We start from the raw sequence: 25193 nt of genomic DNA, 5'->3' as shown, positions 1-25193 counted from the left end.
TTCCTCTGGGCCCACAAGAAAAGAACAGATGGGCACAGTAGGAGGAAAATTCACATTGAAAGCACTTTAGGTCCAGAGACTTAATAATACAAATGTCAGTGATCTAGCAGGTGCAGCTTAAGATAGGAAACTAATTTTATGCTATCTGGAAAAATAACTCCCCATGGAAACTAGATTGCCACTGAAAAGCTCTGTTTTATTTCAGTTTTTTAAATGCCAGTAAGAGATTTCTGTGTACTTCTGTATGTCAACGGAGACTTCATTTGCTTTCTATTCAAGTCAACATTCCTGCCTCAACACCTAGTTGATTCTTGCTGAGTTTCCTCTTTAATTTTTGTGATTAGTGATTGTCTTCCTTTTCCAGTTGAATAGTCTTAAATTCATAGATTCCTTTGTCAGAGAGGGGCTTGCTTTTTTCTTTCTACATCTTTTTGGCATCGGTAATCTTGGGGTACAAGTCAAGGGTCAAGAATGCCAATTCCAAACTAGGTTAAGGAAACATGAGCAATAATAGTAATGGTGACAGTCGTAACCACTGTTTATAAAAGCTTGCAGTGTGTCAGGCACTGTGTTAGGTAGGCACTTTCAGTAAACTTTCCTGTCTAATACACAAGTACACCTTTGTGGCAGATACTGTTATCCACACTTTACAACTCAGAATACTGAAGCATATATAGGAATTAGAATTTGCCTGAGATCTCCTAGTTGTTGATGGAACCAGAATTCTAATCCAGATCTGATTTCACAGCTGTTGTACCTTCCACTATTCTTGCTAAGATCTAAAGTATGGGCTTGGGGATCTGAGTAAAGCAGAAGCAATAAATAGAAAGTGAAGTTTCAGTCATTTTGCTAAACTGAGGTCAGAAACATAGGAATATAAAAAGCATTAAGGATGAAATATGTCAGGTACAGCAAAGACAGCTTAGAGTCTGGGCACTACCAAGAATCTGGGAATGTCCAGAATGGATTTCTTTTCCTTTTGTGCAGATTAGACGTGGAAAAGAAGTCAAGGACACTTGTCAGTTTAGGCATTCTAAGTAAGAATCATCTGAATTTAGGAAACCAGATATTCCCATCACCTGTCTTCAAACAATTCACATCATGAGAGAAAATAAGATTAAAATGATCACTGAATGTCACTTGGGAAAAAAAACTGAGGTCCTGTAGAAACATAGTCTAGAAACATTTCCAGTTTGACTTTTTTTGTTAAGTTCCTTAAAGGCAGTATTTCTCTTGAAAAATCCCTTTTATATGGAAACTGACATGTTTAAATAATCATAACTCAACTTGGTGAAATATTTTGTGATCATTGAAAAGTATTTAATTCCTGATATTTGTATGGAACCACAAAAGAATAGCTAAAATAATCTTGAGAAAGAACACAGGTGGGAGGCATCGTTCTTCTTGATTTCAAGCTATATTGCAAAGCTACAGTCAGTAATCAAAACAGTATGGTATTGACATAAAAAAAGACACATAGATGAATGAAACAGAATAGAGAGCCCAGACATAAATTCTTACATATATAGACAATTTATGACAGAGGAGGCAAGAACAGATAATAGAGAAAGGACAGTCTCTTTAATAAATGGTGCTGGGAAAACTGGACCACTTTCTTAACACCAGTCACAAAAATCAACTCAAAATGGATTAAAGATTTGAAAATAGACTTGAAACCACAAAAGTAGAAGAAAACATAAGTGAACCTCCTTGACATTGGTCTTCGCAATGATATTTTGGCTTTGATACCAAAAGCAAAAATAAACAGGTGGGACTACATCAAACCAATAAGCTTCTAAACAGTAAAGGAGAAACCATCAATAAAATGAAAAGGCAACCTATTAAATGGGAGAAAATATTAGGAAATCATACATCTGATAAGGGTTTAATATCCAAAATATATAAAGAACTCCTACAACTCAATAGAAAAAACAAACAATTGATTAAAAAATGGGCAGAGGAGCTAAACAGACATTTTCCCAAAGAAGACATACAGATGGCCAATAAGTGCATGAAAAGATGCTTAACATGACTAGTCATCAGAGAAATGCAAATCAAAACCTTAATGAGATATGTCCTCACACCTGTTAGGAGGCTCTTATCAAAAAGTCAAGAAATAACAAGTGGTGGTGAGGAATACTTGTGCCCTATTGGTGGAGATATAAATTGGTGCAGTCGTTATGGAAAACAGTGTGGAGATTCTTCAAAAAATTAAAAATAGAACTACCATTTGACCTAGCAATTCAATTTCTGGGTGTTTATCTGAAGGAAATGAAAATGCCAACTCAAGATACCAGTGTTCCCATGTTTATTGCAGCTATTCACAATAGACAAGACATGGAAACAAGCCAAGTGCCCATCAATCAAGGAATGGATAAAGAAAAATGCACATATACACACATAGTGGAATATTATTCAGCCATAAGAATTAGGAAGTCCCTCTATAACACTGAACTCAGATACCGAGAACAGATTGGTAGTTGCCAGTGGTGGGGGGGTGGGCAAAATGACTGAAGGTGGTCAAAGAGTACAAATTCCAGTTATAAAATAAGCCCTGGGGATGTAATTTATAGTATGGTGATATGTAGTATTGCATATTTGAAAGTTCCTGATAGAGTAAATCTTAAAAGTTTTCATCACAAGAAAGAAAATTTATAGTTATGTGCAGTGGTGGATGTTAACTAGACTTCTTACGGTGATCATTTCACAGTATATACACATACCAAATCATGTCACGTGAAACTAATATGTCATTTGCTAATTATCTCAGTTTTAAAGTGTATTTACGTGGTATTTGTAATGTTGAAAATATCATATATTCATGAGTGGAAAAAGACTTACAGAATTGTATATCACAGTTATTTTTAAAATGTATGCAGCAGACATTGATGTACACGTGGGGAGCTGGCAGTTATGCCTTTATAAAAGGCCATAATCTGACAGGAGTGCAGTGGTTCTGCATGTCTTCCATAGCCTTTCTTCTTTCAGTCAACTCTTGGAGCATGAAGACCACATCCCTATGCAGGATATGAGTTGGTTAATTTTTTACCAAGCATGTATTATTATATAAAGATATACTTAAGACACCATTTGGGAACCGGAAGTAGTAAAAATGGTGCTAACCCAGCAGTGAGCTACGTGAGTGCACTGGGCTTCTTGTGGTCAGCTCTGAAAGACCTTAAGAGGAAAAATTTACCTTTCTATTAGAGAGAATTTCTAAACAGCCATCTAGAAATCAAACACTTGACCAAGCATTTTTCAGACTTGAAATTCAAAAAACCTTGCTTCCATAGTAAGGTTTTAAGGGTATTGATAAAATACCCTTAGAGTTTTAACTTACAGGAACATGATGGATCAGCTAGACCTGTAAAGTACTGTGATTTCACATCAGTAGCCATGGAGTGCTATGCAATGATTCTTGGACTGAGAGTAATGAGAAGTGTGCCTGTCTTCTTAGGGGAATTTATTCTGCCCCTTGCCCCATCAATTGAGAATTACTTATCTAGGATTATCTTATTTTCTTCCAAATAAGGAAACCAAAACTGGAAACACTGAGTGACTTTTATGCAGTTGACACAGCTGGAATTTAAATCTGAATCTTCAAAGTTAAGTCTGTTTTTCAGCCCTATTCCAATTATTTGGGAGGTAGTATAAAAGGTAATTTCTGTGGGTTTGTGGCCAGCAGTCCATGTTCAGAGCACACCTCAAATGTTAAAACGAACCAGCCAAACAAGCTTCTGTGGCCGCAAAACCCCCTTCCCATCCTGACACTAGGCATCTTGGCACAGAGTACAGACATATAAATGAAAGAAGCCACAGTGTCTGGTCTGCTTATCCGAAGTATAACCTTATGAGTTTGCTGGACAAACAGATTTATAAATTGAAGTTGATTGATAGCTAAAGGAATTTAGGCTGAAAGAAATTATTCTAATTTCTGAGTAAGGCTTTTGAGTTAAACAGTAATATATTAATAGGTCAGCTCAGCTTTCACTGAGTTAAAAAAACATGACCCAAGTAATAATATTAACATTTGATCACTTTAGGTTAGTTGAAAGAGACTAGAGATTTGGAATCTAAATAATACATTGTTTCCTGAATTTGCAGATCAACTTTAGATGAGATTTAAAGATCTAGTTAATGAAAAATAGCACAGCTCCACAGTCCATGTGATGCTTACTAAATAGCATAATTTAGCTTTTGATGATCTAGATTTGTCTGTGCAGAAGGTATATGAGACTGTACAGTTAAAATGTAGTTTCTTTCTTAGAACAAGGATTGCCAGTCCTGAATCTGCATCATGCCAGGTCCTCCATAGTCATCTGTACACTTGTGGTGAAATCAACGAGCTGAATTGTTGAAGCTCATTCAATAGCAAAAGATGTTGATAGTTGCTGTTTTTAAAGTAATGATTTTCAGGCTTTAGTGTACATAAGAATCAGCTGAGGTGTATTAAACATGTATACTTTTGCCCTCTCCCCAATGATTCTGAATCCTTTGGAACTGGGGTGTGGTGGACAGAAGGAATCTGCATTTAATAAACACTCCACCGCATTTGGACAGATGGGCCAAGGGACCACACTTTGAGAAACACTGTTCTAGAAAATAAAGGGAAGTAAGAAGAAGGTACAAAATTTTGAGGAAAAATATGAAGCTATTGAAAGAAAAGAAAAGGCTTTATTGGTGGAGAAGCTGGATGGCTTGAGGCAGTTAATCTCAGATTGGTTCCAAAACTGGAACAAGATATTCTACTGCTAATAGTGAATAGTGTTTGTTTGTTTGTTTGTTTGTTTGTTTTTTCATCTCAGTGGACAGAAAAGATCTGAATTTGTATTTCATTTTTTCTTCACCAAACTTTTAGTGCCTGCTATTTTTTGTTAGAAAACGAGCTGGTAGCTAAGAAATGTTAAAACTGTTAAACATTCAGAAATAGCTAATCTTAGTTTGACAACTGTTTTTCTTTTGAAAAAGAAGTATAAATATATAAAATATAGATGATATATAAAAATATTGAAGTATATAATACATCTTTAAAATATATATATATTTTAGTTTACTCAAGTTGTTTCTAACTATATGATATAATTTAATTTACCCATTTTGACACAGAAAAGAGCATGGTGTTCCACAAAAGGCACTGTAACTTCCAAGTGCTCCCCTACATGAACCAACTTGTAAATAAAGAAACTATTGTTCACTAAGGCCTGAGGTCATGAAACTGTCAGTGCAGGGCCATTGCCTTGTTCATCCTTTCAAAAAATGTTGGGGTTTTTTTTTGATGCTTGATATGTGGAGCCACCGATCTGATTACAAAGATAACCCTAGTTCTTATCTACACTGAATTTTGGCTAAGTGAGAGATGAAGGTGGACAGGTAGGCAATTACAATACAGGGGAATAAGTCTGTGATGTATGACAGGTGAGGTCTAGAGTGCTAACCTCCACTGAGCAGATCGAGCAGTTTCACGGAGGAAGTGGCATCTAACATGAAATATCAAGGTGTGGGAAGAATTATGCATATTTTTGGTTTCTCTTTCACTTGTTACCATATATGATTGCTTTGTTGTGTTGTCTTTGAAGTAGATAATCTCTGTGAATATAGTTTTTTGTAAGCTTTTTTATTTTCTTCTAGTTTTCATTGACATGCAGGTTTGAATTTTTGAGTATTTTTAAAAGCTAATTTATGACAATGTCTGTTTAAAACTTGAGAACTCATTATTTAGAGGATTTTTGCATTAGCCATGGATTGACCAGTTTCTCCTTATAGCCTGTTCTCAATCAGACCTTTATATAATCAGTACTTAACCAGGAATTATTGGCTTTCTGCATGATGAAGCAGAACACTACATTGCCCTGCAGGATGGTTGTTTTTAATAATTGCCAAATGATTCTCTTTCTGTCTTAGTTAAGGAAACATTTCTTTTATAACAACCTATAAAGCTTTTAACACATTAAGTATCATAAGCCTTAAGTTGGTTAAACATAATTAGCTCTTTTTTGGCATTAATGTGACCTATCTTAATGTGTTTTTTCCTTTCTCTTTAATCTGGTGTGGTGGCTTTCATACTTTATAATTCTGATATTTTCTTTTCAGTTTTATGCCATTTCTTTTAAAGCTGAATGCTAAATGGGATCTCCCTGAGTTCAAAAGCACTGTCTCACTGTCTCTAGTTCCTCTCCTTTCATTCTGTCTTACCTGATTTGGTTTTTGCTCTCTATTAAAACTACTTTGAAGAAGGTCATTGGTGACTTCCCTGTTCCTAAATCTAATGGTCAGTCCTACGTCTTCATTTGTGTTAACCTGTTATCAGCACCAGCACAGTACAGCACTCTTTCCTTAATGACATTCAGGATCCCGACTCTCGGTTTCCTCCTACTTTAGTGCATGCTCCTTCTGTCTTCTTTGGTGGTTTCTCTTCTCCTTGACACCCTAACATTACAATGTGCCAGGGCTTAGTCAAAAGCCCACTTTTTTCTTTTTTTTGACTGCCTGACTGTTATTCCATGTACCTAATTAACATCTCCACTTAGATATCCAATATACATTTCAAAGTTAATATGTTTAAAACTGAATGTGTGATCTTCCCTTTAACCTTAGAATCTTCGTGTAGTCAGTCTTTTTATCCTTCCCATTGTTGAAATCCAAAAACTTGGGTTCTGGCTTCAAAATATATCAAGAATCAAATCTCTTTTTGCCACCTTCCCTCACTGGTAACACCTGTCCAAGTCACTATCGTCTCTCATATGGAAAGTTGTAAAACTGGTTTCCCTTGCTTCCATACATGTTCCCCCATGGGTTTTTCTCAAAACAGCAGTCAGCACAGTCCTTTTAAAATACATCATATAATTTCATTCCTTTGCTCTAAACAATTCCATGAACTCCCCTTGTCACTCAGAATAAAAGCCACAGTCTATATAGCAACCCTCTGTGATCTAGCCCTGAATTGCCTATCTCTTATTTCATTTCCTACTACTTGATTTCTCTTTCCACTCCAGCCACCTTGACCTCTTGTTCTTCTTGAACATGCCAGACATACACTCAGTGTAGGCCCTTTGCGTGCATTATTCTCTCTGCCAGGAAAAGTTCTTACAAATACTCTCTTACCTCCTTCACGTGGTTGATCAAATATCTTCTTCTCAGTGAGGCCTAATAATCATTTTGAAATTCAAACCTATCTGCTCCTCCCCAAACTTCCCCCTTAATATTTTTCTATAATAATGTCAAGTTTGAGTATATACATAGTAATATGAGACAGTGTTTGTTGTCTGTGCCCTACCTCCTCATCCCCTACCCATTAGAATACAAGTTTCATGAATACAGGGGTGTTTGTTTCACTGAGATGTATCCCAAAAGCCCAGAACAGTGGCTGGTATGTAGTAGGCATTCAGTAAGTGTTCACTGAATGAATGAATGGTTTCATGACTTACTAATGGTTGAAACCCATTTTGAAAACTCAGTTTGAAACATGCTGGTCTAGTGGCTAGACTCAATCCTTAATTTTCTACTTGGGTGTTATTATAAAAAACTTTGAGGGATAAATTAAAATTTTCATTTTTTAGTTTTCAGTTTTGTTCAATCAGGTTTGGTTTGTCCAAAGTGGAGTCACTCTAATAATAATCTAAGTGAAAACATAACATTGCTTTTTGATATTACCATTCGTGTTCTATAACTTTGAAAGCCAGTCATCTACTGCTAACAGTTTGTACTTCTAGATTTTTTTCTAGGCACAAACAGGTATTAAATCATACTGGGTAGGATGTTCTACAACTTGCATTTTTTTGGTTTTGAAATTTGTTCATTTTTGTTGTGGTAGTTACTTGTTTTGTACCTAATATCCTACTGTGGACACTGTGTCTTGAAATGTGGTGCAGCATGGTTGGTAAGAGCATGGATGCCAACCAAGCCAGACTTGGTTCTAATCCAGTCAAATTACCAAATTGGCAATTGCCAGTTACCAGACTCTAGACAAGTTACTTAAGTTTTCTGTGTCTCTGTTCCTCATCTCTTAATGTGTCAATAATAATAACTACATCATATAGTGTAGTAGAGATCAAATTCTGCCAAATACACATGTGCATATATGTTAACTGTCATCACTAGTACTATGTCGTTGTTTATCACAGCTACATAATATCTCATTTTGAAAATGTAACATTTTATTTAATCAGTCCCTTGTTTGATATGTATTTGGGTTGTTTCCAATTCTTCACTGTTACAGTAATCACCAAGGGTAAATGTTCTCCTACATTTGTGTAATTTTCACAAAAATAAATACACATTTAATAGACTTTTAGGGTCTAAAATGTAAACACTTTTTCCAGCGTACACTTGTGCCAACAGTGTATCAGTATTTGTTTCCCCACACTCATGCTGATGCTGGATATTATTAGGCTTAAATATCATTATTTTCTTCTGGTATTTTATAATTGATGGACTAGTTCTTTCTCCTATCCCCATGCCATACTCACATCTTTATTCTGTTTGAAATAATATTGAGGTAGTGATCTATTATACTCAAACTATTTCCATCTCTTCCCCAGTAATTAGAAGTACTACCTTGTATTATGTACCAAACTCCTATATATTCCTTGATCTCTTTGTAGACTTATTCTCATTATTGACCCGTTCATTCCTATAAAGTGCCATCTGATTTTAATCACTGTAGCTTATACTTTTTAATATATTAATAGCCCCACTGTACACAGTCAAGTATATACACATTATTCCTCTTTTTAAGGAACAGTTATTTTTTCCATATAAATTTTAGGATAATTTTATTGGGGGTTAAACAAATACTCACTGGACTTTTGTTTCAAAAAGTGTTGAAAGTATAGACTTATTTGGAATGAATTTGTATCTCTAAAACTTTAAATGTCTATTCACTTATTCAGGGTTTTCTTTTTTTGATATGTCTTACATATTTGTTATAAAGTATATTGCTTTGTTTTCTATGGTTTTTGTTGCCATTTTGAATATGTTCTTTTTTTCCATTACATAGTTTAATATAAGATGGATTACATGTACATGTAAGGTGTCAACACAGGTGTATGTGTATACATGTCTTACATCCACACATCCTTCATACTCTTTAATACTTATGCAGTTCTTTTAGATTTTCCAATCTTATAGTCACATCATATGCAAATAATAAATTTCATCTTCCTTTGTAATGTTTGCACCACTTCTTTTTTCTTTCCTTTTTTTTTTTTTTTTTTTTTTTTTTTTTGCACCACTTCTTTTTTCTTAATTTGTTGTAGCAACTGGACTGTAGAATGATACTAAATAATAGTGATGAGGGGCGCCTGGGTGGCTCAGTCGGTTAAGCGGCCGACTTTGGCTCAGGTCATGATCTCGTGGTCCGTGAGTTCGAGCCCCGCGTCGAGCTCTGTGCTGACAGCTCAGAGCCTGGAGCCTGTTTCGGATTCTGTGTCTCCCTCTCTCTGACCCTCCCCTGTTCATGCTCTGTCTCTCTCTGTCTCAAAAATAAAAACGTTAAAAAAAAAAATAATAGTGATGATAGCAGGCATATGTTGATTCTGTGTATATATAATTTAATTGAAAAAATTTAATGATTTTATAGGGTTGGTCACATTATTAGCTCTACTTCAAGACTTGTTTTATATTAAACTGGAGAGTACTTGGGAAAGTGTAAGATCTTTTGCTCTTCTGGAAACAAGAACATTACCTTTGGCTAGTAAGAAAAAGAGTGATAACTCTCTGAATTCCTGGACGTTTACATCTGAAGTGAAGGATCTACCCCCTCCAACAAATGTCATGTTAAAAGTTATGACTAATAAAGTTTGATTTCAAAATTATATGACATAATGACATTTTTTTCCCTTATATCCTGAAAGTCAATAATAGGCGGGGCTTTGTCTCTCTCAATACTCAGTTTTGTAAGCTGCAGATAGATGCCCAGAAGGGCTGCCTGCAGCCTGGTACGCTTTTTCTCAGGGTGCTGCTGATGTGAGTTACCAGCTTCTGCCCCGCAAGCAAGCCATTGTCAGTGTTTCCTCGGACCCTGGAGATGCTGGTCGTGGCTATTTGAATAGGGCTAACGTTTGTCAGGTATAACAGATTGTTCAAATGTATCTGACTTTGAGTTTAACTCTTTTAAGTTTAACTTCATCTGGGCAATAGAAAGTCAGACATTTTAAGTAATGTCAAATGTAATCAAGAATTAAATGTGTTGGTTTAATTTTCTTTGACCTCTAGCTGCCTTTCATTCACAGAAAAAGACTACTAATACTTCAGATAATTATTGTTATAGAAGGAGGAAGATCTTATACTTTTTCTAGGCAAAAGTTTACTTTTGTCCACTCCTACCAGTTTCTGTATTTATTGGTTGTATGACAATTCTTTATTTTTTGGTTGGGGTTTAAATTTAGCTGAAGTAACCAGCTTAATTGCTCAGTAGTCTTAGTCTACTTAGCTTTATATCTTTTTTTCTGTCTTAGTAATGTTAGTATCTTTCCCAGATTTTTTATTATGAAAAATGTCAAACATAAGGTAGTTATCTTGCAGAATAGCCTATATTTTGGATTTGTCTGAGTCCTTCATGATAAATACAAGAACTTTTAATCATAGTAGTCTTCAGTTTTTAGGTCCATTTGCTGAAAATAATTTTTATACTTGTGTCATGGCACTTAATAATTACTAATATTGACCTAATTCCATTTCATTCTGTTACTGAATATGATCTTAGTAGAGAGATCCTATAAGTAAGGGTTCTGAGAATGGGATCCTAATTTTTAGAAGATCTGTGTTCTGTTTCTAACAGATTTCTTCTGTGGCCTTGAGTGCATTATACAACCATTCCACCTGTGCTATATAAAACACACAGAATTGCTTACCTTTTAAAAAAATTTAGTGGATTAAAAAAAAAAAAAAAAAAAATTTAGTGGATTTAATGACTGATGTTTATAAAGCCCATAGAATATGTTAAAATATAGCTAAGATGGTAATAATTAGAGAAATGATTATGATATTTTTTTGGTCCTCTCAAATAAGCTTTCATTTAGTTTAAGTGTTGTATCTTCAGCAGACATTTCTGTCTCAGATCTGAAGCAAAGGGACACTAACCTTAAATGCCTACCTACTGTGTGGTAAGCATTGGGCTAGAGTCTTCAAATGCATCTCCTCATTTAATTTTTAAGCCTCCATCTAACCTGTGAAATATGTGAATTCTTATTTCCATTTTATAGACCGGGAAACCCAGGGTCAGAGTGGTTTGGTAACTTGCTGTGTACTACAAACCTAGTAAGTGCTGCAGTCAGGCTGTGAGCCTGGAGCTTTGTACATTTGTGAGTTGAGCTTTATTATGAGAACTTTTCTAAATACTTCTGAAATGTCACATACATTGAGGAAAATCTCTCCCCCCAAATTTGGTAGCTACTAGTGAAGAATTTATACCATCTTTTTCTGACCAGAAACATTTAATATACAGAGTGTTAAGTATATTAATTTTCCCATTACAGTATGTCTCCTGTCACTGATTATATTCTAGGATGTTGGCAAAGGATGAACTGATGACCATACTTCAGAAATGTTTCAAGGTTTTTAAGTCCTCTTCTGAAAAGCAGCTTGGGAGCACAGCAAAGAGAATAGAGGAGTTTCTGGCCCAGTTTCAGAGTCTTGATGGTGAGAATATAGCATCTTGCCAGTTGTACTGGCTATGAAATTTAACTAAATAAAATAACATGGAAAACCCCATTTTCTGATGTTTGAGAGATAAAGAGATAAAGTAGTTCATGGGCAGTCAGCATACCAACCCTCAGAAGATCATATCCTGACAATCACAAATAAGACAAGTGGTTCTCTTCCAGATTTGGTTTAAACAATGAAGATCATCAAATGGTCAGGAAAAAAAATTCTTTCCAGATGGACAGCTTAGAGGACTTACATTTACCTTAAAAAAAAAAAAAAAAATCAAAAAGATTGGAGAGAGTAGCAGGGCATCATAATTAAGGACTCCTTTTAGATGTTTTTTCTTAAGCATTTCATCAAGTTCTTTTAGATTTCAAAAACACTGCATAAATCATTTGTAAGCCTGAAGAATTAATAGCTGTGAACCACTTTCACAAAAATGAGGCTCATTGGTATGCTGATTACCAAAATATGCATGAGGTTTGCTTTAATCTGATTTATAAAAGCTATAATCTTTCAGTCCTAAATGAACTGAGGCAGCCTGGCATTCCCATGTTGAAGTGTTGTAATTTCCTTGATTTTGCCTGACCGCCACACGGCCATTTATATTTGCTGAATGCTGCGATGCCTGATTGTGTATGAGTAGCCATGTTATGATGCAGCAGGACTTCTCTGTGTTTTCCAGGGGCACCATGGATTGATACTGATCGTTAACTTTTCATGGGCTCTTCTCTTGCTCTCATTCTAGCACTAAAGTATGGTATTCTTGGTAAAACAAACAAAGAGTATGGACCCTTTATTTTCCCCTACTTAGGGAAATTTTACTTTGGGAGGTTGAGGGAAGGAGGCAGTGTGGTATGTAAGCACATAGATTGGACATGGCATGATGAAAATACTTCACACTTGGAATGTCTGTCAATCCTTTCTACATTTGGCAAGTGTTCCTTTGTCTTGAAAATCCTTTGGATTAAAGGAAACTGCTTTTGCTGAGATCCCTCCATATCTGTCCACAGCTGCCATGCTAGGTCAGTGGAAGATGAAGAGAAAGTTTCCTTGTCTGGAGTGACATGAGCAGCCAGCACGAGGAAGTACAGTACTAAGAGGGTTCGCTTCAGGCTGTATGTAGGCATTGCTCTTTTGCACTGTAGCATGAGCTGAACCATTTTTCAAATCATATTTTAAAGGACTGGAGATTAGTGTAGAAATCATTGAGTTCAGTTACAAACAGACTAAAGCCCAGGAAGAGAATGTACTTCCTCCAGATCCCACAGCTAGCTAGTGCTAGCACCCAGGTTCCAGCTCCCCTCTCATAAGCCAGCTCATTGCTTTTGTTCATTCATTCATAATTTAAATGCCCCTTAACTGTGGTTATTGGGACAGTGAGGGGACACCCTTAAGGACATAAATAAGGTAAAAGACTTAATATATATAAGTAGGTAAATTACAATCTTTTAAAAAATTGGACTTAGTTTTTATTTTGTAAAATAAAACTTGATATTATAACAATTAACATAAGCTGGTGAAATAAATTGTGATATACTAAATAATAAAGGAATGCAGCTTTTTGAAATGGGAAGTTTGGAGATTAAGATGATTAACATTCTGAAGATAAAGAATTTTACGAGTTGAAGTAAAACCACTGTAAAGAAATATCTGTATTGTCTATTCTCAGAAGTGATACTCTGTTAATAATAAAGTAAAATTAACACCCCCCCCCTTCCCAACACACACACACACACACACACACACACACACACACACACACACACATTAGACAAGTAGAGATATTTGACTATATGCTATCTCTGGTTCCTTAACTATGTTTTATAGTCTGGGTTTAAAATTACATTTGTAGGGTCACAGTGTCAGATCAGGTTTTCAAGGCTCTGCTACTTGCTAATGAAATGGCACAAAGAATTTATTAGATATTTAACCTTAAATTATATTTTTCTTGAATGAAGAATTATCCATAGCTAAGAAGAAATTTATTCTTTTAGAACAGTGCAGATTCTGCAGCCACATCCTCTTGTCTTAGATTTAGTCCAAATAAGCCATGTGAATGTGAAATTCCTAAAACCTGCCTTACATAGGAAGAGGGTTGTTTTAGAGCCTCATGCTCTCCAGAAGCACAACTACACCTTTCACCAGCTGCAGTTTTCTGTTCCCTTTGGTGCACTTTATTTCCCGTGGAGTTCTAGAAATATTTGTTCTTTTGACTGGAATGGATTTACCCTAGTTGCTGTATATTGGTTTTATATTAAAAAGCAGAAGCCAAAGAAGAAGAAGATACTTCAGGGCTACAGTCAAAGGGGCTTCAGAAGACAGACCTTTATCATCTTCAGAAGGTAAATTTTTCCTTCCAACTGCATCTTGCAACACTCCTTTTTTTAGTGTGTGCTCTAGATTAGCTCTGCCTGTGTTTTTGTTTTTATTTTTCATCCACAATCAGGAACAAAGCAGATTTTGTAACACACTTATAAATTGAACATCCTGTTTATCTGATCCACTGCCATCCTCATTCTCTATTTACAAAGTCTGGAATTTACTAGCCAACATAGGTGGAAACTGTTCCTTCAGGCTTAGAATAGGAATTAACCAGCAGTAAGGAAAAAATGGGAACATTTGTTGCAAAAAGGTATCTGATTATTTATCTGATGCATTTGACTTTTTGTTTGATCAAGCAGAAATCCATAAGAACCTAACCCATTAATTTTAGGGACTTGACTTTTTAATGCATATTCAGTAGAGACCAGGAACTGAGCCACAGTACACCCAACATAATCTTTGTCAGTTAATTCTAACTTTAGGATCTTGGTTGTCAAAGTAAAGAACATTTCTTTGTATCATGATACCAAGTTATGATAAATGTAAACTTTCAATCAAAGCAAGGCAGAACACATTGAATTTATTCTCATGGCCAAAGTGTAAGGATTTTTTTCCTCCTACTTGTAAGTCCTTTTCTTTTTTAAGAAATTTTTTTTAAAGTTTATTTATTTATTTATTTAGGCGGGGGAGGGAGAGATTGAGCGCACATGCATAAGCTAGTCAAGGGTGCAGAGAGAGAGGGAGACACAGAATCTGAAGCAGGCTCCAGGCTCTGAGCTGTCAGCGCAGAGCCCGATGTGGAGCTCGAACCCATAAACCATGGGATCATGACCAGAGCCAAAGTCGGCTGCTTAATCGACTGAGCCACCCAGGCTCACCCCATATAAATCCTTTTCTTAAATGAACCAATGGGTTGTGGATTGTGAGCACTCTACCGTATAATAGCAATGAAGTGAACTGCTCTTTTTCTTTTTCCCTGAAATAAACTTGATATATATTTGAAGCAAAACACTTAGGAGGAGAGATTCTTTGCAGACCTTAAAAATAAAAAGTAAACGCAACCCTCATTGATCTTGCTTTTTCTGTGCACATTCTGTCTGTGGACCTAGAGCTCCCCTCTGAGTTTTCTGTTGCAGAATCACCAGAAAAAATATGTTCTTTCATCCATAGTCCTTATTGGAAATGAAGGAATTAAGAAGAACCAGTAAGAAGCAGACCAGGTTTGAAGCACTCAGAGAAAAAGTTGTCAACTTCATTGACAGTCTGGTGAGGTGAGTCTGTTGCTCTTAAGAGCTAAAAATCAGGCTATTTTCCCAGTAAGACTGGGGTGATAGCTGTCCATAGCCAATCCAGGGCACTTTCTCCTAGATTAGGCTTTATGCTTTTCAGGCCCCTTCATCTAGCTTAGAATTGTAATTTTGATTCATTTTCCATCCTTATTAAGATGTCTCATCAAAGGACTAGTTCATTCCTTTACTGCCAGTTCAAGAACACAGATTTAAATTTGATCTCTCTAGTTCATTAGGCTGGGGTTGGAGGAGTGGGGTGTGAAAATAGAAAGCTGAGTGTTTTTTACCCTAACAACAGAATGTTTGCATTGCACTGTATCCTTGCTCTGCCTGTGCTGGGAGTATGATGGGTCTAGGCCAAGCCCAGAAGACACAGCCAGCTAGCCATAATGCCCTCTTTTATCCAGAGTAAGGCGCTTCTAATTCTAAAGAATACCAGTGCAACTTATTATCAGCACTAGATTCATGTTGAGAAATGTAATTTAGAAGTCCATTAGCCTATATTTTAAGATTATTTCTTTTTGGGAAACCCAGATCATTCTGATTCATAGATTTCCCAAAAGCCAATTTTATGTAGCTGTTTAGGATTTCCCACCTAAGCCGCCTTTCAGGCAATTGGGACATGCTATAAGGGAAAAAAAAAAAAAAAAAAAGAGAAGTGTGAAAATGAAAATGATTTAATAGTTAAATAGGAAAAAGCTGTTATTTATCATTGCTTATTCTGTATTTTAATGGCAGTTCAAACAGCAGGCTAGGCACTGAATATAATCAAGTGCCAAAAAGAACAGCTCAGTTACTGAAGGCAGAGTAGTTTTCTTTTTTTTTTTTTTTTTCAACGTTTTTTATTTATTTTTGGGACAGAGAGAGACAGAGCATGAACGGGGGAGGGGCAGAGAGAGAGGGAGACACAGAATCGGAAACAGGCTCCAGGCTCCGAGCCATCAGCCCAGAGCCTGACGCGGGGCTCGAACTCACGGACCGCGAGATCGTGACCTGGCTGAAGTCGGACGCTTAACCGACTGCGCCACCCAGGCGCCCCGGCAGAGTAGTTTTCTGATAAATGACCTGTCCTTCTTCAAAGTGAAAAGTTCCATTTTCCAGGACAGTGTGGGAGCCATTGTTGCTAATCATTAGGGAGAAATTACTAATGTCATGCAAGAGGTCCAAATGATCAACCAAGTGTGACAAAAGGTAGGTTAAAGTAAGAAATGTGTCATGTAAAAGTGATGCAATGCAACATCGAATTGACCTGCTGGCCGGAATTGACCTTTTAGAACTTTAGTTAACCTTGCCCTCCTGTTAACCTTGCACTACTGGGCTTTCCTGTTCTGTAGTTTTTGCCCCAAGTTTCTGGCTCCTTTCCTTTACCAACCTGTGGCCATTGTTATTGCTAAAAAATGTAGTGTATTTTAACATAATTGTAGGCTAAATGCCAGGTTCCTTTCTGAGTTCCTACAAATCCCAAATTGTAGGCTTTGAAATCAAACAGCTATTCCTCTTTTGTGATCTTTGACCTAATTATGTCTGACTTTTTACCTTTCTGAGCGGTTACCGAAATAAAGTTGAGCATGATTGAATTGTGCTGTGTTGTGAAATCACAAAATTATCCATACTAGGATTTACTGTCTTTATCAAAATTGACTATCCCAGGCAGGAAGAGATTAGGATTGTAGCATGTTAGAACTAAAAGGGACCTGAGGAGTCATGTGGCACCTAAAGCCCAGAGTGAAGCTAGGACTTCTGGATGGTCACACAGTCCTAGTCTACTGACATCCATCAAAAGTCCCTCTCCATTTCTCCATACAGTCTCCAAGGAGACCACATCACAGATGTTTGAACAGAGTTTGGAGTCCTGGAGAAAAGATGTTTGTTAAAGATAAATATAAGCAATAGACTTTGAGAGACAGGGTTCTCAGTTTACCTTGAGCAGCTCTTGATGAAACTACTGAGAATTAGAAGTACTACTTTCTGAGTTACTGTTTTCACCAGAATACAAACTTCAACTTTGTAGCCCGTTTTGACACTAAGTGGTCCTATCAGTTCCCACAAAACCACCTCTTTTGTTTGTGACCTCTGCTTCTCCCAGCAAATAAGCTGCAGAAGTATGCTTCTATGCTAATCTCCACATTTGCAGTTGGACAGAAATCCTAATGTACGATGATGTTTTGTCACTGTTGTTGTTCAACTAATGTAGCAGCCCAGTGTAAACAAAATACAGGCATATATTTTATTTTGCCTCTGATGGAGGTTCTTTGAGGGTATCCACATAGGCCTTTTGCCTTGGGAATTACCTGAATTTCTAAACATTAAATAAATGTAAAGATGTTAAAAAGGGAGAGGAGTAAAAATGAAAAATGTGAGATAATAGTTTTTTTCTGAAATTGACTCTGTCTGGTTGCCTTGTTTGATTTCCAGTCCTTACTTCATAGCAGGGACTTCCAACAGGGCCTTTTAATGACAGTCATTATAATGATTGGGGAGAGACAGCCTGAGGTTGGTGCAGGAAGAGCTGATTACAAACTGGGTAGCCAGCCAGCTGGGGAGGCAGTTGATGTTACAAAACCTATGCCAGAGGCTACAGCTAATTTAACCTTGAGTAAGAGGTTAGCAGTACTTAAGGTACAGAATGCTGATCCTTAGCGCCAATTCAAAATCCTAGACTTTGCCAGTGGGTTTTCTTCTGATGAACTCTGGGGAAGGAGCAGCATCTACAAGTGGAATGAGCAGGGGGCCAGGAGCTTTCTTAAGATGAGGAGAGGTGATGTGCATGGTTAATACCTCCATGTCCTCTTTTCCTTAAAGCTACTGACCACACAGGTGGAGCAGGTGTAGAGGGATTTTGTCCCAAGAGGGGAGACAGCCAGGACACAGGGAAGAAGAGCGTAATTTCTCTGGTGGCGAGGCTGAGGCAGCTGCTTTTTCTACCTGCACTTGGTGAACTGACACAAATCTGTCATGTGGCTAAAATATTTAAAGCCCAGGGACAGGACTAAGTCCCCTGAATCTTTATGAAGGCATGTGAATGAACTACTTTAAACAAGTTAGTGACTTACTACTCTTACCCTTGCGTTGTGTTTGCCAAGGTTTCTCCCTTCCAATTTGCTACCCTCCAGGTCACTCAAGAGTGATGTCACTGTCAGGGCACAGGCAAGCTGATAGGCTCATTAGACATTGAAAGTGAACTTTTTAATGCTTTATTTCCTAAGTTCAAATTTCATTAAGATTGGTTTGTCATCTAGCTCATAAATAAGAGAAAAAACACAAGTTTCAGTGGTTTTTCTAATTGAAATTTTAGTGATGAACAGTTGGCTTGTTTTCTAATATTCTGAAGCTAAAATGTAGCCTTTTTTGTCTTCTAAAGTAAAATTTAATTCTAACATATAAAAACCTCCCACGTATCATTTCTATGAAACTTCAAAAAATTTTCCATGTTCCCAAAAGAATTTCCTAACTTCTTAAATCCAGGTCTGTCTGAGGCCTGTGTTGTAAACCCTGCCAGGAGTTACAGGTCTGCTGTGGTAAGGAGTGTAGCTATCTTGGTTTTCTCAACAATTACTTCAAGAAAGTATTCTTTAATACTGTAAGGTATCATAAAGCTTTTGAGCAGAAATGTAACTTAGGTACATTTGTTCCTAAAGGTTTAAATCAGAACTGAAATACAGTTTCTTAAACTCTAATGAGTCTGAAAGTTTTAAAAAATATTGTATGAAAAAGGTACAATTCTGAGTGAACCTGTACTATTATATTTGGCTTTTGTTTCATTTGTTTTTGGTTCTTGATTTTGCTTTTTAAGTAAGTTGCTCAGTCTTCCAGAGGACTGACAAAATGTTACACTGAAAATAAACCTGTGCTTATCTAAAAACAGATACCTACCTCCCTTTGGCTGTTTCAGAGAATACCTTCTGCCTCCAGAGACACAGCCTCTGCACGAGGTGATGTACTTCAGTGCCGCCCACACCCTGCGTGCGCACCTGAACGCTGCTCCCAGAATCGCCCTCCACACTGCACTCAACAATCCTTATTATTATCTCAAGGTAAAAAGCCTATTTGTTACTCTGAAAGTTTGATTCAGACCCCAGGCTTCATTTACCATAAAAATACTGTAAATTTGCAGTCCTAATAAATGGGGAGTTGGTAGCGCAGGATTATACCTCTTTTAGGTGTAAAAAAATTCTTTAGACTTTAGAGGGCATTTTCTAAGCCAGTGAATAATGCTGCCAACTTTCGATTGTGTGTAATTATCTTCCCCTTCATGTGGTAAAATGCCAGATCACAGGCATGAAGACACCGGAGTATAATGCTACTACTCTTGTGAAAATAAATGTTTCCTACAGACATAACATCAGATCATGGATCAAACAGTATTTAAAAGATCCAGATGGTTTGTTTCTGATATAAGAAATAAATAGTTTGGGATTTTCAATCAAAGAAAGATCTACTCCGAGAGAGTATCTCAAGAGCTGAGTATAGAGGATGGCCAATAATCTGGCAGGGATGAAACTCCTAAAATCCAGACATATTTGCTAGCTCCAAGAAGCTTTTCTTGGGGCACCTGGGTGGCACAGTTGGTTGAGCATCTGACTCTTGACATCTGCTGAGATCACGATGTCACAGTTTGTGGGATCAAGCCCTGCGTCGGGCTCTGCACTGACAGCACGGAGCCTGCTTGGGATTCTCTCTCTCTCTCTCTCTCTCTCTCTCTCTCTCTGCTGCTCCCCTGCTCAAACACATGCTCTCTCACAAAAGAAACTTAAAAAAAAAAAAAAAAAAGCTGTTTTTTAAACAGAGTTCAGTACAGTTCAGAGTTTTAAAAACTTCAGATGAAGCCATCATTTTAAACATTTCAGTAAGTTTATGTATACATGAAATAATCTGTTGACAATTTGCTAATACATTCATTTGTTTTGAACTCAGCTAAACACCTAGAAATCTTGGCCCAAAAGATATTTAAGAAATGATTTCATAAAAATCTATGAAGAATGTTCCACTTTACTGGTTTTCTATCCCAAAATGGCACTCAAGCTAGCATGCTAAGCATTACAAGAGAATACTGAGTAGGAAGATAGAAATCAGTGGTTTTCAATGATGGTGGTAGTGGGGACTTGAATATTTCATATTTAAAGCACAAAATATTTTTACTATATAAAACACAAATTAAAATTTCTCTTCAGTGGTAGGTCACAGTAGAGATCTGGTATGATTTTAAGAGTCTTTGGGGAGGATATATATTATAAACTCCATGTGTATGTATGTGTGAGAGATTGTCTCAGTAAGAACTATAGATTTCAAACAAGTTAAAAAAGATGGTTTTTGTAGGAGTTAGGATCTGCAGTGTTTGACAGCTTTTTGAGAAGTAACTTACAACTCTGGTAGTGGTATGTTGGTATTAATAGAGAATAATTATTGCTATAATTACAAGTGTTAGAAGTGGCATTTTATTGAAAATCCCAAGAAAGTCCATAAACTTTTTATGGAAAATAGAAATGCATTAGGGTCTCTGAAAATAATAATGTATGATTAAAATTGAAAAATTAATAATTGGATTAAAATGAAAAATACACTTGTTTTCTGATCCTGATTATTCTTCCAGTGACTAGGAGGTAAGGGGATGATGATGAAGACCTAATCCAAAACAAGAGCTAAGTAACTGTTAGTAAATGCAGGTCACTAAATAAAGGAAACCAAAGACTTCCATGTACTGGCTTACTGAATTTAGTTTGAGGGTTCATTAACGGCTGCTTGTGTTCCTAATCATTTCTAAAAGGCAGACATCTTAGTTTACTGTTGTTTTTAGAATGAAGCACTGAAAAGTGAAGAAGGCTGCATTCCAAATGTCGCCCCGGACATCTGCATAGCATATAAACTGCACCTCGAGTGTAGCAGGCTAATCAACCTTGTGGACTGGTCAGAGGTAGGTCAGGGGGAAAAGAGCAAGCTGTATATTTGCCTCGCCATCCGTGACCATTCTCCTGGGGTTTTAATACTTTTGGTACTTTGGAACTCATCTTTCATTTTTTTAATGCCCTGTTCTTTTGTTTGGAAAGCGTAAATCCCCTCATATTGCAAAATCTCCTCCAGATAAGCAGGTCATTCAAGGGTCCCACTCCAAGTCCTGTGCACTCTGATTCCACACCTCAACCAAGTGAATTTTGTGAGTGTGCCAGGTCAAAATAAGTATGTGACCTACCCCTACAGTTAACAGTAAGCAGGAGCTAAACAGTTTAGGTTGGTTCTGTTATTCCACAGAAGTGTATTATTAACTAGTGTTTCCCTTATCACATAAAACAAAAAAAATATTGGAATAGCTATACAACAGATGTAGCAATCAGGAAGTACAAGGAATGCTTGGCAAGGCAACCGACGACTGTTGTTACTAAGATAAATAACTTCTTTCCATCCTCAGAAGAGCATTACAAAGTTAACTCTGTCAGAGGCCCTATTTAACAGATGTCACCATTTAAAAATATGCATGATTGGCACCTTCTAAGAAGATTAGTTTTAAGAATCTGAAATTTGGTGCAATATTTCAAAAATGTGCCAGCTATCAGCAGCAGTACTTGACCTGGCTTCATACAGTCATCAAATGCAATAAAAGATACTTGGCAGTGATAGAGATTTTTATTTTCTTCTGTCTTGTCTCTCAAAAGGCTTTTGCAACAGTTGTGACAGCTGCTGAAAAAATGGATGCAAATTCTATAACCTCAGAAGAAAGGAATGAAATTATCCAGTATCCTTTTTTAAAAAACCAGTTCTACAATGTCCAGGTTTACATGGCATATAAGCCTATAGTTTCTCCAGACTTATTTTAGAGATTTATAAAGATGTGCCCCAGACAACATTATTACTTGTTAATATTAACCATACCATCCCAGAATAACTTGTTTCTAAACACTTATTCCAAGTTTAAAACGAGACCAAATCCCAAACTTGTATCAAGGTCATACTCCCGAATTTAGCAAAAATGTCCCATAACTGTCAATGTAATTATGTTTTTCTAAGGTGATCGATGATGTACTATTAGAAGTTGAAGGGGAAGCAATTTTCAGACTGTAAGAAAAATTAGAATTAGGTAAGCTTTAAGCACTTTACCATTCATGTCTTGTCGACAGTGGATTCTAATTACATTTGATGTTTTCCAGTAAGGATTACGGTTTAATTTAGGAATAGATATTTGAACTTTACTTCAGTTTAACAACTGATGTTTTAACATTGAGATTTTAACCTTTTTGTCAAAAAATATGGCAAATTTCCTTAGCCGCAGCCTCCAGTGCTCGATTTATTAGAGCTGTTTCCGAACTAGAACTTTTAGGATTTATAAAACCTACCAAACAGAAGACTGACCATGTGGCAAGGCTAACATGGGGAGGCTGCTAGAAAGCAAAAAGGACACCAGCCATATTTATAAACCACCATGAAACTGTTGGCGAGAAATGTATAATCCTTGTGTGAGATGCTTCACCACAAATAGACTGCTCACCCCAAACAGGAATATATCAAAATACCTTTGGAGTACTTTAGAATCCAACAAATGATATGCTTACATTTTAACTAAAACCTCTCGCACATTATCACTGCAGTTTTCAGTCATTTCTAAATTATAAATGTTCTTGAGCACACATAGTTTATAAATGTAATAAATTCCTTTATCCAGGAGTATAAATTCTTTGCAGTTTGTTTAATAGTACTCATTACTGCTCCCTCAGTTTCTTGAACTGGCATTCCTCCCTTTAGTAAATTGTGTAGTAAGTAAAATGAATATTCTACAGGTTTATTTCTCCTAGTGACTAGAGGTTCTAAAACTGCCTCTGCTGCCCCATTTCCTTTAGTCTGAAAAAATTTTAAATCCCAAGCTCTTTGGCTTTATGCTTAAATACAGTAAATATTCTACTTCAGAATGACCCATCATGGAGTTGTAGAGCCTGTAAGATCTTTACAAATCACATCTCAATCTTAGGATATCCAACTGAGGAAAGTAAAGTCCAAATAGAATGACATCCATATCTCTTTCATAACAAGAACTCAAGACAGTGAAACAAAGCTACCCCGAGTTCATTATTTAATGTTCTACTCCCATGAGAGTTCTGGGACATATCTTTAAGAGTATTCACTTACCAAAATTACCATGAAGATATGACCACAAGGGGGAAAAAAATCAAATTCAGTAGAAACTCGCTTGTTTCACAAACCTTAGTACGAACTATGTAATTATAGGCCTTTTTTGTGTGTGAAGTCAACTTTAATGTAGAACTAATTAAATTTTAACATAAAGACATTTTTTTTTAATGTTATTTGAGAGAGAGTGTACATGTGCACACAAGCGGGCAGAGGGGCACAGAGAGGGAGAATCCTAAGCAGGCTGCGTGCTGTCAGCAAGGCTGATGTGGGGCTCCATCTCCTGAAGCAGGAGATCATGACCTGAGCTAAAATCAAGAGTCGGACACTTAACTGACTGAGCCACCCAGGTGTCCCTAATATAAAGAAATTTAATGGATAGCTTAAACCTCAATCCTGGAGTGTGTAAAGACATGTCATATAGTATAGAGTATCTTTGTCCTCTCAACATGATGGGCTGAAATGACATTATTGGGTAACTGCTCCATTCCCCCTCCTTCTGCTCCAAAAACAAAAATGTTAGATGCACTAGATCTCAAAAACAAATTGTCAAAATGTTGCCAGGCTCTAAAACAAAGGGAAATCCCAAGGTACCAGAAATAAAATCAAATGCATGCCAGAACAGAAAACATTTAGCCCTGTAGAGCTGTCAGAAAGACAATTATCAGAGTAGCATTACTCTGAGGTAAATGTCTTCTCATCATCTTAAAGATGCCAGGATTTCTCATGGAGTGGTAAACACATGTACATATGTGCACAAAGAGCTATCAACGTGGAAATTAAGGAATTTGTAATATGCAGACACAAACAGCACCACCATAAGGAACAAACTGGACACATAGAGGCATTTGACACTTTGGAATCCATAAAGGCAGAGCCTCTGTCAAATGCATATGATTAGAGCAAAGAATAAATTCCTGTTCTGTGAAGTCTCCATGACTTACCTTCACAGCAACTAGCTCAGTATTTTTTCTCATTCCCCTCCAGTCAAATGTGCCTTCACCATGTGTTTCATTTTTGGTAACGGTTGGTAAGATCTAAGGAAGGGGAATGTATGGATAATTTTGAGGATTTTCCACCTATTGCCTATTTAAGCGAGGCAGTTGACAATGGGAAAAGTTTTCCAATATCCCATGTCTTGTTAATATGAAGACACCATCAATATCTACAATGTGATTTCCTCCAGCTTTCAAATGGTGCCAGTGAGCACCAGAGAAAATTATGTTTAGAAATTATGAATTTCAAGGACACTCAGAGCAAAATGCTTATCATACTGTAAGGTACAGAGGAACTGGCCTCATACAGACAGGCTTACCTCTGAGGCACCCTGAGAAGTCGTAGCCCTGCTTTCATTTTTCTTTTGTTGGGCATTTAGTTGAATTCATGCTACCTGAATGCGTATCGTGCACTGAACCACTTTTCTTATTACCTACTTTAAAGAATAGGTCAGAGTAGCAAGACGGAAACTGTTGTTTTTATAGTGAATATCCAAAAAAGCTATGAAATTGAAGCTCATGAAGCTCATTAGTGGGATTTCTGGAGCATTAAGTGTCACCTTAGTTCTGCGTCCATTTCTTAATATAGTAAAACCAAAATACCAAAATGGGATATTCTGATTCATTACATCTTTGTTCAATGAAATACTACTCTGCAAACCCTGTAGTAGTTTGAAATTCATTAAAAAACTGTTTACTGTGTACATACCATACTCTAGGCACTGTTCCAGGCACTGTGATACTTCACTGAACAAAGATCTTTGCCCTCACTGCCCTCTAACAGAAGAACAGATAATTATATAGTTATGTGTTACAGAAAAAAAAAAGA

At 36.7% G+C, this 25193-nt stretch overlaps 1 protein-coding gene across 4 annotated transcripts in view; it reads left to right on the top strand.

Annotated features, from left to right (window-relative positions):
- The window catches only part of ORC3 (origin recognition complex subunit 3), a 62348-nt gene extending 39431 nt beyond the window's left edge, over positions 1-22917 (top strand). For 2 of the 4 annotated variants that reach the window (XM_019442820.2, XM_019442817.2), the window contains 7 exons: positions 11504-11637; positions 13909-13988; positions 15139-15239; positions 19150-19291; positions 21052-21168; positions 21905-21984; positions 22526-22917. In XM_019442820.2, coding sequence (XP_019298365.2) covers positions 11504-11637; positions 13909-13988; positions 15139-15239; positions 19150-19291; positions 21052-21168; positions 21905-21984; positions 22526-22631 — 760 coding nt within the window. In that variant the 3' untranslated portion in view covers positions 22632-22917. Of the gene's footprint in view, positions 1-11503; positions 11638-13908; positions 13989-15138; positions 15240-19149; positions 19292-21051; positions 21169-21904; positions 21985-22518 lie in introns of all 4 variants that reach the window. The other 2 variants (XM_019442818.2, XM_019442819.2) reach the window with 2 other exon arrangements.
- The last annotated feature ends 2276 nt before the right edge of the window (positions 22918-25193 follow it).

The sequence above is a fragment of the Panthera pardus genome, unplaced genomic scaffold, assembly GCF_024362965.1.
Source record: "Panthera pardus isolate Hobbes unplaced genomic scaffold, ASM2436296v1 HiC_scaffold_17, whole genome shotgun sequence".
In the NCBI taxonomy this organism is placed as follows: Eukaryota; Metazoa; Chordata; class Mammalia; order Carnivora; family Felidae; genus Panthera; species Panthera pardus.
The sequence above is the reverse complement of the archived record's forward strand: the minus strand, read 5'-3'. Positions and strand labels throughout refer to the sequence as shown.